At 36.8% G+C, this 13766-nt stretch overlaps 1 protein-coding gene across 1 annotated transcript in view; it reads left to right on the forward strand.

Moving 5' to 3' along the window:
* The window catches only part of LOC147571447 (EF-hand calcium-binding domain-containing protein 13-like), a 157988-nt gene that overhangs the window by 90915 nt on the left and 53307 nt on the right, over positions 1-13766 (forward strand). The window contains 3 exon segments of the mRNA XM_086696415.1: positions 5095-5238; positions 7034-7105; positions 10589-10707. Coding sequence (XP_086552541.1) covers positions 5095-5238; positions 7034-7105; positions 10589-10707 — 335 coding nt within the window.

Consider the following 13766-nt stretch of genomic DNA (forward strand, 5'->3'; position numbering starts at 1 on the left):
CCCCGCGTCGGGCTCTGGGCTGATGGCTCAGAGCCTGGAGCCTGTTTCCGATTCTGTGTCTCCCTCTCTCTCTGCCCCTCCCCCGTTCATGCTCTGTCTCTCTCTGTCCCAAAAATAAATAAACGTTGAAAAAAAAAAATTAAAAAAAAAAAAAATAAAATGTTTCTTTCTAGAGTAATTTTATTTCAAAGTTAATCCCTTTCCTTTTATGAATTTTAGAGAGGTCCTAATAGTTGTCTAGCTTTCTTTTTCTTTTAGGTGAAAGGCTCTTTGAAAAATACAAGTTATTGTTGAACAATTAAACCGTTGGTCTATATAACATTCTGTGTAAGTGTTGATCTGGCTATTTGCTCTATTTACAAAGAATTTACCTGATCCATCCATATTCTTATCTGGGATATACCCAGATGGATTTTATCAATACTTGGAAAGCCATCTCCTGCCTTTAAATTTAACTTCAGCTAAAAAATGAGATCAGATCTGTGTCTCAGGGAAAAACTGGCAATATGCAAAGACAGTTTAGATTGTCAAAACTGATGGGGGAGGAGTGCTGGGATCTGGTGAGTAGAGGTGAGGGATGCTGCTAACCACCCTATAATGTAGAGGACAGCACTCCCCCACATAATTAGCTGGCCCCAAATGTAATTTTGCTCAGGTTGAGAAATTCTGTTTTAGAGTTATCTTGTAAAATTGCCAAACCTACTATTTTGAAAGTACTTTTTAATAGGTTAGTTATATTTTTTTTAATCCTGCTTAGATCACATTTTAAAAACTAATGTAAATATAATGTATCTTGATTCTAACCCCCTTTTGCTTCAAGGTAATACCTGTACTAGTTGTGAGTTATTCTAAACTGCTCTCTAACTGCAATGTGGTCCATCTATGCAAATGGACATATTTTGTTTCTGTCACTTGTCCCTCAAATAGATCTCTGTATCAATTTGCATTTTTGTAGAAAATGTATAGGATGAAGGGTATCACTGCACCTTGTCCTTAGGAAAAGCTCCAGAATTACATAGATAGATAGATAGATAGATAGATAGATAGATAGACAGACAGACAGACAGACAGACAGGCAGGACTAAAGAAGGACAATTCAGACTAATAATTAAACATGTTATTGAATATATGAGCCTGGGGATTAAGCTGTTCTCTTAGGGATAAAGGAAGCATTTGTAACATTAGAATCTCAGCCACATTTAAGAAGCTTGGTGGAGCTTGACGAATCCATGGAGTCTAAGAAGTAAGAGGAAGATGAGTAGAGAACGTTATTCTGGAAGCTAGTGGAGGATTTTGAGAAGAAGGGAATGGTCAATGCTAAATGTTATTGAGAAATGAAGTATGTAATTTATCCATTGGTTTTCTTCCAAACTGGGTAAAATCATTATGCTGTTCCTTATGGCCTAATCTCTCTATTTAAATTTGCAGACTTTAGGAAAGAGGCTTTGTCTTCAAATCTGAAACTACCAACAGCAGATGGTAAGGACTTTATATATGTATACAAGAAAGCATTCCCTATGAAAGAGTTATTTTTTAGGATCATTGCCAGGTGCCAATGGATTCCTAGTCCATTCGTCCCACTCCAGCCAGAGTAATTGTTTTTTTTCAAAAAAGTAATCTGATTGTGTGATGTCCCCCTATTTTCAACTCTTTAAACATTTTCCATTGTTGTTAAAGATCAAAATCCTGCATGTCCTAGCTCTCTGGTATAATTTTGTACCATTACCCTTGCTTTCTGCATTTTCTTTCATTTCCTTCGAAATCCAACTACAAAGCTTTTGCGTATTTTGTTCCCTGGAATAGGTTTCCCTGACACTCTTTGCCTAGTTAATGTTTACTCATCTTTCAAATGAGTGATGGGGTGCCTGGGTGACTCAGTTGGTTAAGTGTCTCACTTTGGCTCAGGTCATGATGTCGTAGTCTGTGAGTTTGAGCTCTGTGCTGAGCTTCGTGCTGACAGCTCAGAGCATGGAGCCTGCTTCAGATTCTGTGTCTCCTTCTCTGTCTCAAAAATAGACATTAAAAAAAAAAATTGAATGAATGTCAATTTCCTCTAGGGAGCCTGTCATTATCTGGTAGTCGAGGTCAGCTTCTTTTATTATAAGCTTTCATTAAACTATGTCTTTTTCATAGCATTTACTTCATACTATAAATACCCATTAATATTTTTTTAAATGACACTAGAAATGCTCAATATATTTTAGCTTATAAAGTGACAAAAGTAGGAGCATCTGACTGGTTCAGTTGGTAGAACATGCAACTCTTGACCTCAGGGTCATGAGTTCAAGCCCCATGTTGGGTGTAGAGCTTACTTAGGAAAAAAAGTAGCAAAAATATTAGAGAACTTTGAATTATCTTAATTCATTAAGACCAAAATAATATAATTTCTCATTAAATTTTTTTATTTGAGTACGGTGGACACACAATGTTATATTCGTTTCAGGTGTAGTGATTATACATTTTGCTATGCTCACCACAAACATAGCCATTTGTCACCATACAACAATATTACAGTATCACTGACTATATTCCCTTTCCTGTGCCTTTTATTCCCATGACATAGTCATTACATTCCTGGAAACCCGTATCTCCTACTCCCCTTTACCCATTTTACCCATTATCCCCCCTTCTCTCTGGCCACCATCAGTTTGTTCCTGTATTTTTAGGTCTGATTTTGCTTTTCTTTTTTTTTTATTTGTTTTTTAGATTCCACCTATGAGTGCAATCATATGGTGTTTGTCTTTCTCAGTCTGACATATTTCACTTAGTATAATACCCTCTAGGTCCATCCATGTTGTTGCAAATGGCAAAAAAACAATCTCATTCTTTTCCATGGTTGTGTCAAATTCCATAATATACCACCTCTTTATTCATTCACCTATTGATAGATAGTTGAGATACTTCCATATCATGGCTATTGTAAATAATGCTGCAATAAACATATAGGGGTGCATATACCTTTTTGAATTAGTGTTTTTGTTCTCTTTGGGTAAATACCCAGTAGTGGAATTGTTGGGTCAAATAGTATTTCTGTTTTTACTTTTTGAGGAACCTCCATACTGTTTCCACATCAGCCGTACCAATTTACATTCCACCAACATTGCACAAGGGCTGCTTTTTCTCCACGTCCTCGCCAGCACTTGTTACTTCTTATGTTTTTGATTTTAGTCATTCTGACATGTGTAAGGTGATATCTCATTGTTGTTGTGATTTGCATTTCCCTGAGATTGGTGATGAATATCTTTTCGTGTGTCTGTTGGCCATCTGTATGTCTTCTTCAGAAAAAGGTCTATTTAGGTCTTCTGCCCATGTTAAAATCTGGTTGTTTTCTAGTCATATTTTTGATTATTTGGTTAATGATTCTTTTTCTTACGTGCCTGGAAGCATCATTGGGCCAAGAACCATGTTTCCATTTTGCCAGAAGTCCTAGCATTGTTTCTCCAGATCCTAGCACAATTTTGGCTTTCAGAAGCCCCTTATTAATAGCTAATTTAATAGCTAATATTATATGATATTTACTGTGCTAGGCATTGTTTCAAATCTTTTATATTATTGACTTATATAATTGTGAATATTTATGGAATTAAAGAATGACAATAAATCTGTCTTCTTATCTCATTAGCTCATCTCTCATCACTTCTGCATTTGTATTTATTCTGTAGCCATATTACTTATTATAATTTAAATTGGTTCCATATCTTCCATGTGCTTTTGGTTCCATATATTTGCATGTGCTGTTTCCTTTCTGTATATTTTCTGTCAAACAAATTCACATTTTCCCCCCAAACTCAGCTCAAACATCACTCCTCAACCCATAAGACTTTTCAGAGTTATAGGTTAGGTGAACTGTCTCAGTGCTTTATATCTGAGTGCTCAGTGCTCATATCTGGCACACATTTTTCTCATAGTACCAACTATATAATGTATTATAATTTTATTTATAGACAAGACAAATTCTAAAGTCCCTGTCTTCAAGGAATTTAAAGGAAACTCTTTAAGAGGGCTGAAATTTTCATTGTTGGTTTTAGTAGCTATAAAATAAATGTTAGTAAAAATGAATATAGGTCTAAAATGGTATTATGGTATTCTTTCCAACTGAAGGTTTAGATCTGTTAGTATAATGCAACGATTTTCGGACTATGGAAACATACACGACAACTTCATTTTGGGGTTGAGAGAGAAATGGGGTGAGAAATGGTATTGACAAAAAATTGAAACTCCCAGTAATGATCATGTTTTATATTTTAAATTGGTGTGGTATCAACAGGACTACATTTGGTTGCATGGGTTGTGCTTGCACAGAGATGCCTGGTTGAAAGGGTACAAGTAGAGACTGAAATGCATTCTACATTCCACTGTGCTCTCCAGGCTGGGACCACCAATGCTAGATTGCAGCTACCTAGAGGAAGGTATGCCTCTTTGTAATTGATACATAGAGAGGTGTGCCTTTTTTCAATTCACACAAAAGCACAATATAGACTGGTAGTGGCCCTGGAGATCAAGAGCTTTAATCTCAAATTTTAGCTTTTTTTTTTTTTTTTTTTTGGTTTATTTCATCAGTTGATAGAAGTCTTTAGATCTACATGTACAGGACGTTACTATTATTTAAGAAAGGGTCACAGCTTATTCAGTATTTAATGGATGAATGGATTCAGATAACCCATCAAATTCTGCATATAATTTTTTGGTTTAATTTTTCTTTTCTTAAATGTTTAGTTTTAAGAGAGAGAGAGAGAGAGAACAAGTGGAAGAGGGGCAGAGAGAGAGACACAGAATCTGAAGCAGGCTCTAGGCTCTGAGTTTTTAGCCCAGAGCCCAATGCGGGGCTTAAACCCAGGAACCATGCGATCATGACCTGAGCTGAAGTTGGATGGCTAACCGACTGAGCCACCTAGGCGCCCTTAATTTTTTTAAATGCTGCTTGAAATAAATAGGTTGTCAGTTACAAGTAGAAAATACTTTGCTTTTTTTCTGCAGAGATTTTAGTTAAATATATATACTTAAATTGAGAGTTCACCTATAGTGGACTCTGGACAAACTATTTTGCATTTTTTAAAATAATAGTATCTTATATATATTTATTTATCTTTGTAGCATTTAAAGAAGCTGCTTGTATCTTGACAAGTGTTGATAATGGCAAGATTGGCATACGTAACTTGGAGCATGCCCTGAAAAGTTTGAATGTTAATTTAGCTGCGGAGGACGGCAGTGAAGCCCTTAAATATTGTGACATCAGTGGTGAGCATTTTTTTGGCTTGAGATTCTGCTCATTTTTCCCTGTTTATAGGAACCAGTTTTAGAGTGTTTTATATGGAGGTAAAATGCTAAAGGCAGTCGCGATGAGGCTTAGGTTGATATAAATTAGAGCCAAAATAGTCTGCTAATTTATTTACTGACCATATCTATCTGTTCATACTCTACATATGCTTATTTAGATAATTAGCATTCATTTCTTGTAAGCATGGGTGGGAAAATACCATTATGTAATAAAACAAAGACATGACATCAGCAGCTTCATTTTGATCTGCAGTCTTTCTTCAGAGGAGACCCACTTTCACCTTTTATTTTGCTTGTCCCATTCTGCTTTTTTAACCAAAGGAAATACCCAAAGTTTCATTACATCTCAGAAGAATAATTATTTAGTCTTGATCATTGTTTCCAAGTGGTCACATATTTATCTTTGTTTTCCATCTTTGACTTCATGTATTGTGTACTTGATCTCCTTTCCTATTTACATCCACTCTTAAGTGTCAAATCGTGTGGGAATACTTCTAGAAGCTGGTGAGTTTTACCAGTTTTAGGTGGCTTTTTATTTGGGGTTTATCTTAACCAGCTTGTTTTTTCTATGGGAATCCCATGAGCATGTCTTAGGTTTAAGAGTACCTCCCCAGCATTGTTTGGTTATTGCTTTTGCCATAGATTATTATTGACCTCAATCAATTTTTATGTTTTGACCTGGGGTTTTTCATATCATGGGAGTGGTATAAATTTAGGCCCTAAGCCCACATGAGATGCAGGAGATTTTTCACAGGTGATCTTTTTTACCCACTGCCTCTCAAAATTGGGAAGATTTAGGTCACCTTGGTGTTTACATGGGCCAGTGAATATAATATTTTAATCTCCCTTTCACTGGATTGAAATTCTTTAAGCATCCCAGTTTCATTTGGTATCTAAATTCAAACTCTCTGTGTAGCAGGACCCAAGTTTTCTTTTATGAATATGCATGAACATTTAAATCAAGCACCTTGCTGCTTTTGGATCTAATATGTATCCCCAAATAGCTGTAGGCTTAGTATTCACTTGGTTTTCCCCTCTGGATCTCTGTGCCCACTTAACGTTTTATTATTTCCTTTTCATACAACTTGATAATGCATTTATAGAATAAAATATTTCATACAGCATCTTTAGGAATTTGTAATCGTTCCTGTGCTACCCAGCTTGCCATTTTGTTATAAGTTAAAGTCTTTTCAATGTAGTTATAGCCCTATATTTTCTGCTGTGGTTACATTACTGCATTTTATTTCCTGTGTGTGTGTGTGTGTGTGTGTGTGTGTGTGTGTGTGTGTGTCCCAATAGTTAACATTGTCACCTCTGGCCTTAGACTGCCTTAGTTCAAATACAGCCTCGAGCACTTTCTGGCTCTTGTGACCTAGACAAGTTATTTAATTTCTCTTTGCTTTCATCTTTTAAGGATAGGCATATCAAGCATGTTATAGAATTCTTGTGCATATTTTAGTTAATAAATGTGAAGCATCATAAAAGGATACTTAGTATATATACATAAGGAACTCAAAGTTATTTTAAGTTCTTACTTTTGAGTAAGAAGTCAAAAAAAGTGAACTATTAATATCATTAACTGATCAATGGGTGTGGTTCCTGAAAGTATGAAAAATTACATTGAAATAGTTTCAGCCATTTGAGAGAGAAATGAGGTAGAATGAGATTTTAGGTATTGTTAGTCAGAGCCTTTATTTTGTGTACCGATTGAGTATCAGGGTTTTAATGACAATATGCTTGATTTTGATATTTCCAGATGATAATGAGGTGAATTTAAAAGATTTCTTTGAAAGAATTAAAGGAAGTCCACCTTTCAAAGAGTCCATAGGTAAGTGAATACTTCCAGTTTAAAGAAGTGACTGTAAAATAAAGATAATGAAATCACATTTAAAAAAAATCACTAAATGGATTTCAAGTGTTTAATTTGTAGTGTCTATAGTTTCAAAAAGGATTTCAAGCAGCTTATGTGATATAAAAAAAAAACAAGTGAAAATGGGGCAAAGTTAGTTATAAAGGAGGGAAAAGAAATAAAACAGCGTTGAAGAAGATACACAGTAAATACCTTTGCTGTTAATATAAAGTCCTTCCTCAAGAGGAGATAAATTTTTCTTCACTCAAGGGGTTCTGGATCTATGAATTAAATCAGGTGTGGAAATTGGGTGAGGGACCACTACTACCCTCTGTGCTGTCTCAAGTCAGGCCTTTGGAGTTTTCAGGTTTACCCAAATGGACTGGCCATTGATTTCACTTATAGAAATCTTAGCTTCATCTAGCTAGTTTCTTTAAATGCTTGGGCCATTAATCCCTGTATCATTCTTACTACCATGTCATTTCTGTGGCCTAACCACATCGTTTTGCCCCTGCTGCATAAAGACAAGTGCTTGGTCTTTGTCCCCAAAGTTCCTCTCGTGCTCCTTGGAATTAGGGAAACCATTTCAACACCAGCATCTTTCCCTAAACCCCCATGTCTACAGAGAACACCTACCGAAGAACCCTCCACAAATGCAGACACCCCTGCCAACAATGGATTTCTAAATGCCTTGGGGAAACAAATGTCTTTTTTTCTTCACGTTTGAATATCTCTAAAATTAGAACACCTTTATAATCAATGGCATTATTTATCAAATGTACATTTTTACTGAGATATAAATCACATACCATAAAATCTCATCCTTTTAAGGTGTTCAATTCAGTGGTTTTTGGTATATCCACAAAGTTGTGCAACCTTCACACTCTAATTCTGGGACATTTTCATCACGTCAAAAAAAACCCCTGTACCCTGTAGTGCTTATTTCCCCGCTCTCCCCAGCCACTGACAACCACTAGTCTGCTTTCTATCTGTGTTGATTTTTGAACATCATATAACTAGAATCGTTATTCTAGTTATTCATATAACTAGAATACGTGGCTTTTTGTGTCTGGCTTCTTTCATTTGGCATACTGGTTTTTTTTTTTTGTTTTTTTTTTTAATTTTTAATGTTTATTTTTGAGAGAGAGAGAGAGCGGGGGAGGGACAGAGAGAGAGGGAGACACAGAATCCGAAGCAGGCTCCACGCTCTGAGCTGTCAGCACAATGTGGGGCTCGAACCCACGAAACCATGAGATCATGACCTGAGCTGAAGTCGGCCGCTCAACCGACTGAGCCACCCAGGCGCCCCAGCATACTGTTTTTAAGGTTCACCTGTATCATAACATAAATGAGTACTTTATTCCTTTTTGTGGTAGAATAATATTCTGTGGTTATACCACATTTTCTTTGGCCAGTTATCAGTTCATAGACATTCGGGTTGTTTCCCTTTTTTGGCCACTAAGAATAATGCTGCTATGAACATGTGTACATTTTTTTGAGTACAGGTTTTTGTGTGGACGTACATTTACATGTCTCTCAGGTACCTACCTGGGAATGGAACTGCTGGGTCACGTGGTAACTTTACATTCAACTTGAGGAGCTGCTGGAACGTTTTCCAAAGCAGCTGCCCCATTTTACATTCCCAACAGCATTGTACATTTCTTTAAATCCTTGTCAGTACTTGTTACATTGTCCGTCTTTTTTATTCTAGCCTAGTCTCACAAGTATCTCACCGTGGTTTTGTTTTGCATTTCCCTGATGGCTAATAACTTTGAACATCTTTACATGTGTTTACTGGCCATTTAGAGATATGTATCCCTTGCTTATCTTAAAATCGGGTTATTTGTCAAGTTGCTAGGGTTCTTATATCCTGGATACTGTAGCTTTATCAGATAGATGATTTGCAAATCTTTTCTCCAATTTTATGGGTCTTTTCTCTTTCTTGGTGGTGTCCTTTGAAGCACAAACGTTTTTAAATTGGGTGAAATCCAGTTTATATTTTCTTTTGTCACTTCTTTTGATATCATGTCTAAACATAATCCAAGATCATTAAGATTTATACTAATGTTTTCTTCTAAGAATTTTATAGTTTTAGCCTTTTAATTTCAATCTTTGATTCATTTTGAGTTAATGTCTGTATGTGGTGTGAGATGGGAGTCCACTCTAATTCTTTTGCATGCAGATAGCCAGTTACCCCAGCATCGTTTGTTGACAAGATCATTCTTTTCCCCCTTAAATAAATGGTTTTGCCATCCTTGTAAAAAATCAATTGATCAGAAATGTATGGATTTATTTCTAGACTTCCAGTTCCATTCCACTGATTTTTATTTATTCTTATGCCACATGGTCTTAATCACTATAGCTTTGTAGTAAAGTAATAACCTAAACAGTAATTTTCAACCAGAGCAGGGCATCAAATTTACCGATAAAGCTTGAGTTACCTGGTTCTACTTCTGACTATGATGGAGTAGCTTATGTGAAACCAACCCTCCTGCTGAGAACAACTAGTAAAATGTGGACTAAATTAAACAGCATCAACAACCACAACTGTTTGAAGGCATTGGAAAGTGACCAAGGCTGTCAACATTTGTGGGGCTATAAGATAAATATAAAGAGCACGACTTACAGAAACAGCACCTTCTTCTTCTTATTTTGTCTCTGTAACATAACTTTAAGTGAAATAAGGCAATAAAGTTTTGATGTAAACTTCTTTGTAATGCTTCACAATTATTTCAGGGTCCACATATGAAGTATTATGTAGCTGTAGGCATAATGGTTGACCAGTTACATATGTCTACCTGAAAGGCACAGTAGTTAAGAGCATGGGCTTTGGAAATATCGTGCCTGGATTTGAATCCTGGCCCTGTCACTTAATACCAGTATATTCTTTAGTAAATCACTTAATCTCACAAACCTCGGGGCGCCTGGGTGTCTCAGTCGGTTAAGCGCCCAACTTCAGCTCAGGTCATGATTTCGCGGTTAGTGAGTTTGAGCCCCACGTTGGAGTCTCTGCTGACAGCTCAGAACCCGGAGCCTGCTTCAGATTCTGCATCTTTGTCTCTCTCTGACCCTTCCCTGCTCATGGTCTGTCTGTCTGTCTCTCTCTCTGTCTGTCTGTCTGTCTCTCTCTCTCTCTCAAAAATAAATAAACATTAAAAAAAATTTTTTAACTCTCACTAACCTCAATTCCTTCATCTGAAAAATGGGGATAATAATGCCTATCTTGGAATTATTACAGGTAATAATAGACTTAAATAGGTAAAGTAGAAGTACTCAGAAGAGTCTCCAGCACTTAGTGTTCAGTAACTGCTAGCTATTATAATACACAATGGTTTTTAAAACTACTAGTAATTTCATGTAAACTTCTTTTATGCAACTCAAGCCCATTAAGTGAAAGTGAACAGTGTACTCTTATTTCTGCTGTTGAAGCATGTTTTTGCTCTTTTTTTTTTTTTTTCTCAGTTACACGGCTACTCTTCGTTACTGTTCAAATTCTCCAGAATGATCTGATTGATGTCTCTGACCTCAAGGCATTATTGATGAACAATGACTTTCATGCAGCTAATGTTTTACTTGATGAAGTATTAAGACATGGACCTGAACACGGTTAGTAGTCTGAATGCATCTAGTTGTAAAGGCCATCATCTACCAGTGGGGATGGGAGATGTATGGATGGGGTATACAGCAATGGAGGGCACCCTGGGGCGGGGGGGCTGCAGTGAGATGACTGGTGAGCACCGGTGCCACCATAGTGTGCCAAGCCTGAGCTCTGTGAGACTGAACAGATGGGGGAGTCTGGGCCTACTTTATCCCTGTGGGTGGTGGTACTTGGGAGATGAGGTCACTTTGCGAACTGACTGGCGCGGGCAGTATTCAGTCAGAATGCCATGCACAGAGTACAACAGAGTCCGTGAGGCCCTTTGCCACGTGTTAACCCTTTGGAAGGGAAACTATGGAAACTATGCTGATATCCAGGAATACCTCAGGGGGTGTTGCCTGTGGCATTGGCTCAGGGAAGCAGATGTTTATAAATGTAGAAAATAACTGCGTTATTTTAATGACTGGTATTGTTGAATATCATTTTTGCTACGTTTTCAAAAGAGTTGGGGAATATTCTTTACTTTCCTATTCTCTGTAAGAGATTTTTTTCTTCCTCAAATGTTAAGCAGAACTCACAGGTGAAGCCTTATGGGCCTAGAGTTTTATTTATGGAAAAATTCTGGATTATTGATTTAATTTCTTAAATTGTATGGTATTACCAAGAAAATATTCTATTTTCCTGTCAGTTTTGGCAGGCTGTGTCTTTATAGGAATTTGTCCATTTCATCTGACTTTTCAAATGTATTGGATAAAGTTGTCCTTGACATCTGCTTCTTATCTTTTTTGATTTCTGCTTCATCTGTAATGATACCTTCATTTTCATCCTCGATATTAGTGACTTAGAGCTTTTTTTTTCCCCCACTCCACCTCCACAGAGTTTTTCTTTTCCTTTTTGTAAAATTGAGATATAATGGGCATATGATAACATTATGTAAGTTTAGGGTGTCCAATGTGCTGATTTGATACATTTATATATTGCAATATAATTATCACTGTAATGTTATCTAACACCTCTATCACATCACGTAATTATCACGATTTCTTTTTTTGTGGTGAGAACATTTAAGATCTAGTTTCTTAGCAACTTTCAATTATGTAATACAGTATTAGATCAGCACAGCATTAGATTTCCAGAATTTATTCATTTTAACTGCAAATTTGTACTTTTTAACAGTATCTCCCCAATCACCCCACCCCCTAAGTCCCTGGTAACCACCATTCTACTCTCTTTCTATGAGATCGGCTTTTTTGGATTCCACATATTAGTGACATATACAACATTTGTCTTTGGCTTATCTCCTCTAAGCATAAGGACTTCAAGATCCTACCATGTTGTTGCAAATGGCAGGATTTCTCTCTTTCTCATGGCTGAAAAATATTCTGTTGTATATTTTCACACTACCTCTGTTTATTCATCTGTTGATGAGCACTTAGATTGTTTCCATATTTTAGCTATTGTGAATAATGCTGCAGTAGACACAGGAGTATGTCTTCGAGATCCTGTTTTCGTTTCCTTTGAATATACACTTATAAGGGGAATTGATGGTTCATATTGTAGTTCTATTTTTAATTTTGAGGGGAATCTCTATACTGTTGTCCATAGTGGCTGCACCAATTTACATTGCCACCAACAGTGTATGAGGGTTCCCTTTCTCCACATCATCACAAATCCGTATCTCCTGTCTTCTTGGTGATAGCCATTCTAACAGGTTTGAGCAATATCTCATTGTGGTTATGATTTGCATTTCCCTGATGGTTAGTGATGTTGAACACCTTTTCATGCACCTGTTGGTCTTTTGGATGTCTTCTTTGGGAAAATGCCTATTCTATTACTCTGCCCATTTTTAAAATAGTTCATTTGTTTGTTTGTTATTGAGCTGTGTGAATTCTTTGTTATATATTTTGGATAATAATCCTTTATCAGATATATGGTTTGCAAATATTTTCTCTCATTCTGTAGGTTGCCTTTTCATTTTGCCGATTGTTTCTTTTGCTGTACAAAAGTTTTTAAGTTGAAGGTAGTTCTGGGGTGCCTGGGTGGCTCCGTTGGTTAAGCGTCCGACTACAGCCAGTTAAGCATTCGACTTCAGGTCTCGATCTCATGATTCTTGAGTTCAAGCACCACGTCGGGCTCTGTGCTGACAGCTTGGAGCTTGCTTCAGTTTCTGTGTCTCCCTCTCTCTCTGCCCCTCCCCTGCTCATGCTCGGTGTCTTTCTCTCTCACAAACAAATAAACATTAAGAAAAAGAAAAATCTTCAATTGGATCTAGTTCTACTTGTTGATTTCTGCTTTTTGTTGTTTGTGCTTTTGGTGTCATGTCCAAAAAATCATTGCCAAGACCAATGTCTGAAAGCTGTTTCCTTATGTTTTCTTTACAGTATCAGATCTTACAATTAAATCTTTAATTTATTTTGAGGTGATTTTGGGGAGTATCCCAAGTGGTTATTCAGTTTCCCAACACCATTTGTTGAAGAGACCATCCTTTCTCCATTGAATGTTCTTGGCTGCCTTGTCAAATATTAGTTGAGCGTATGTGGGGTTTATTTCTGGGCTCTGTCACTTCTGCTGTAAACTTTTCTACTTTTTTTTTTTTTTTGCATTGGTTTGTTTTTTTTCTTCCTTTTCTCTCTCCCCCTCCTTTTTTTTTTTTTTTTTCCTTTTGGTTCTTTTCATGTCTATCCTTTATGTCCCTTACTATAGTTTGTCATATCCATTCCACCTTGTGTACCTTTACTTTACTTGAGTCTTTATTTTGGAGCTGACTTGGTCTTTCTACACAATCTATTTTCTGAGTTGTTGGCTCCCATCTCAAATCTTCCTTTGTCCATTTCTATCCTGATTTGTTGAAAGAGTTGAGGGTGTTGGGTGGCACATTCAGTTTGGAGCTCTGTCTTCAGTTTCTACTGAAGTAAATGAAGTCCGTTTACTTTAATGGCACCTTTGGGGCAGAGGGTGGGAAGTGGGGGTAGTGAGCCTTCTGACATTTTGATACTGTTTGGTAGGGACTTCATCTTTAACTGCTTCTTTCTTTTCCTTCAC

This window comes from Puma concolor, unplaced genomic scaffold, assembly GCF_028749965.1.
Source record: "Puma concolor isolate L17-30 unplaced genomic scaffold, mPumCon1.1.hap2 unalloc_scaffold_27, whole genome shotgun sequence".
Lineage (NCBI taxonomy): Eukaryota > Metazoa > Chordata > Mammalia > Carnivora > Felidae > Puma > Puma concolor.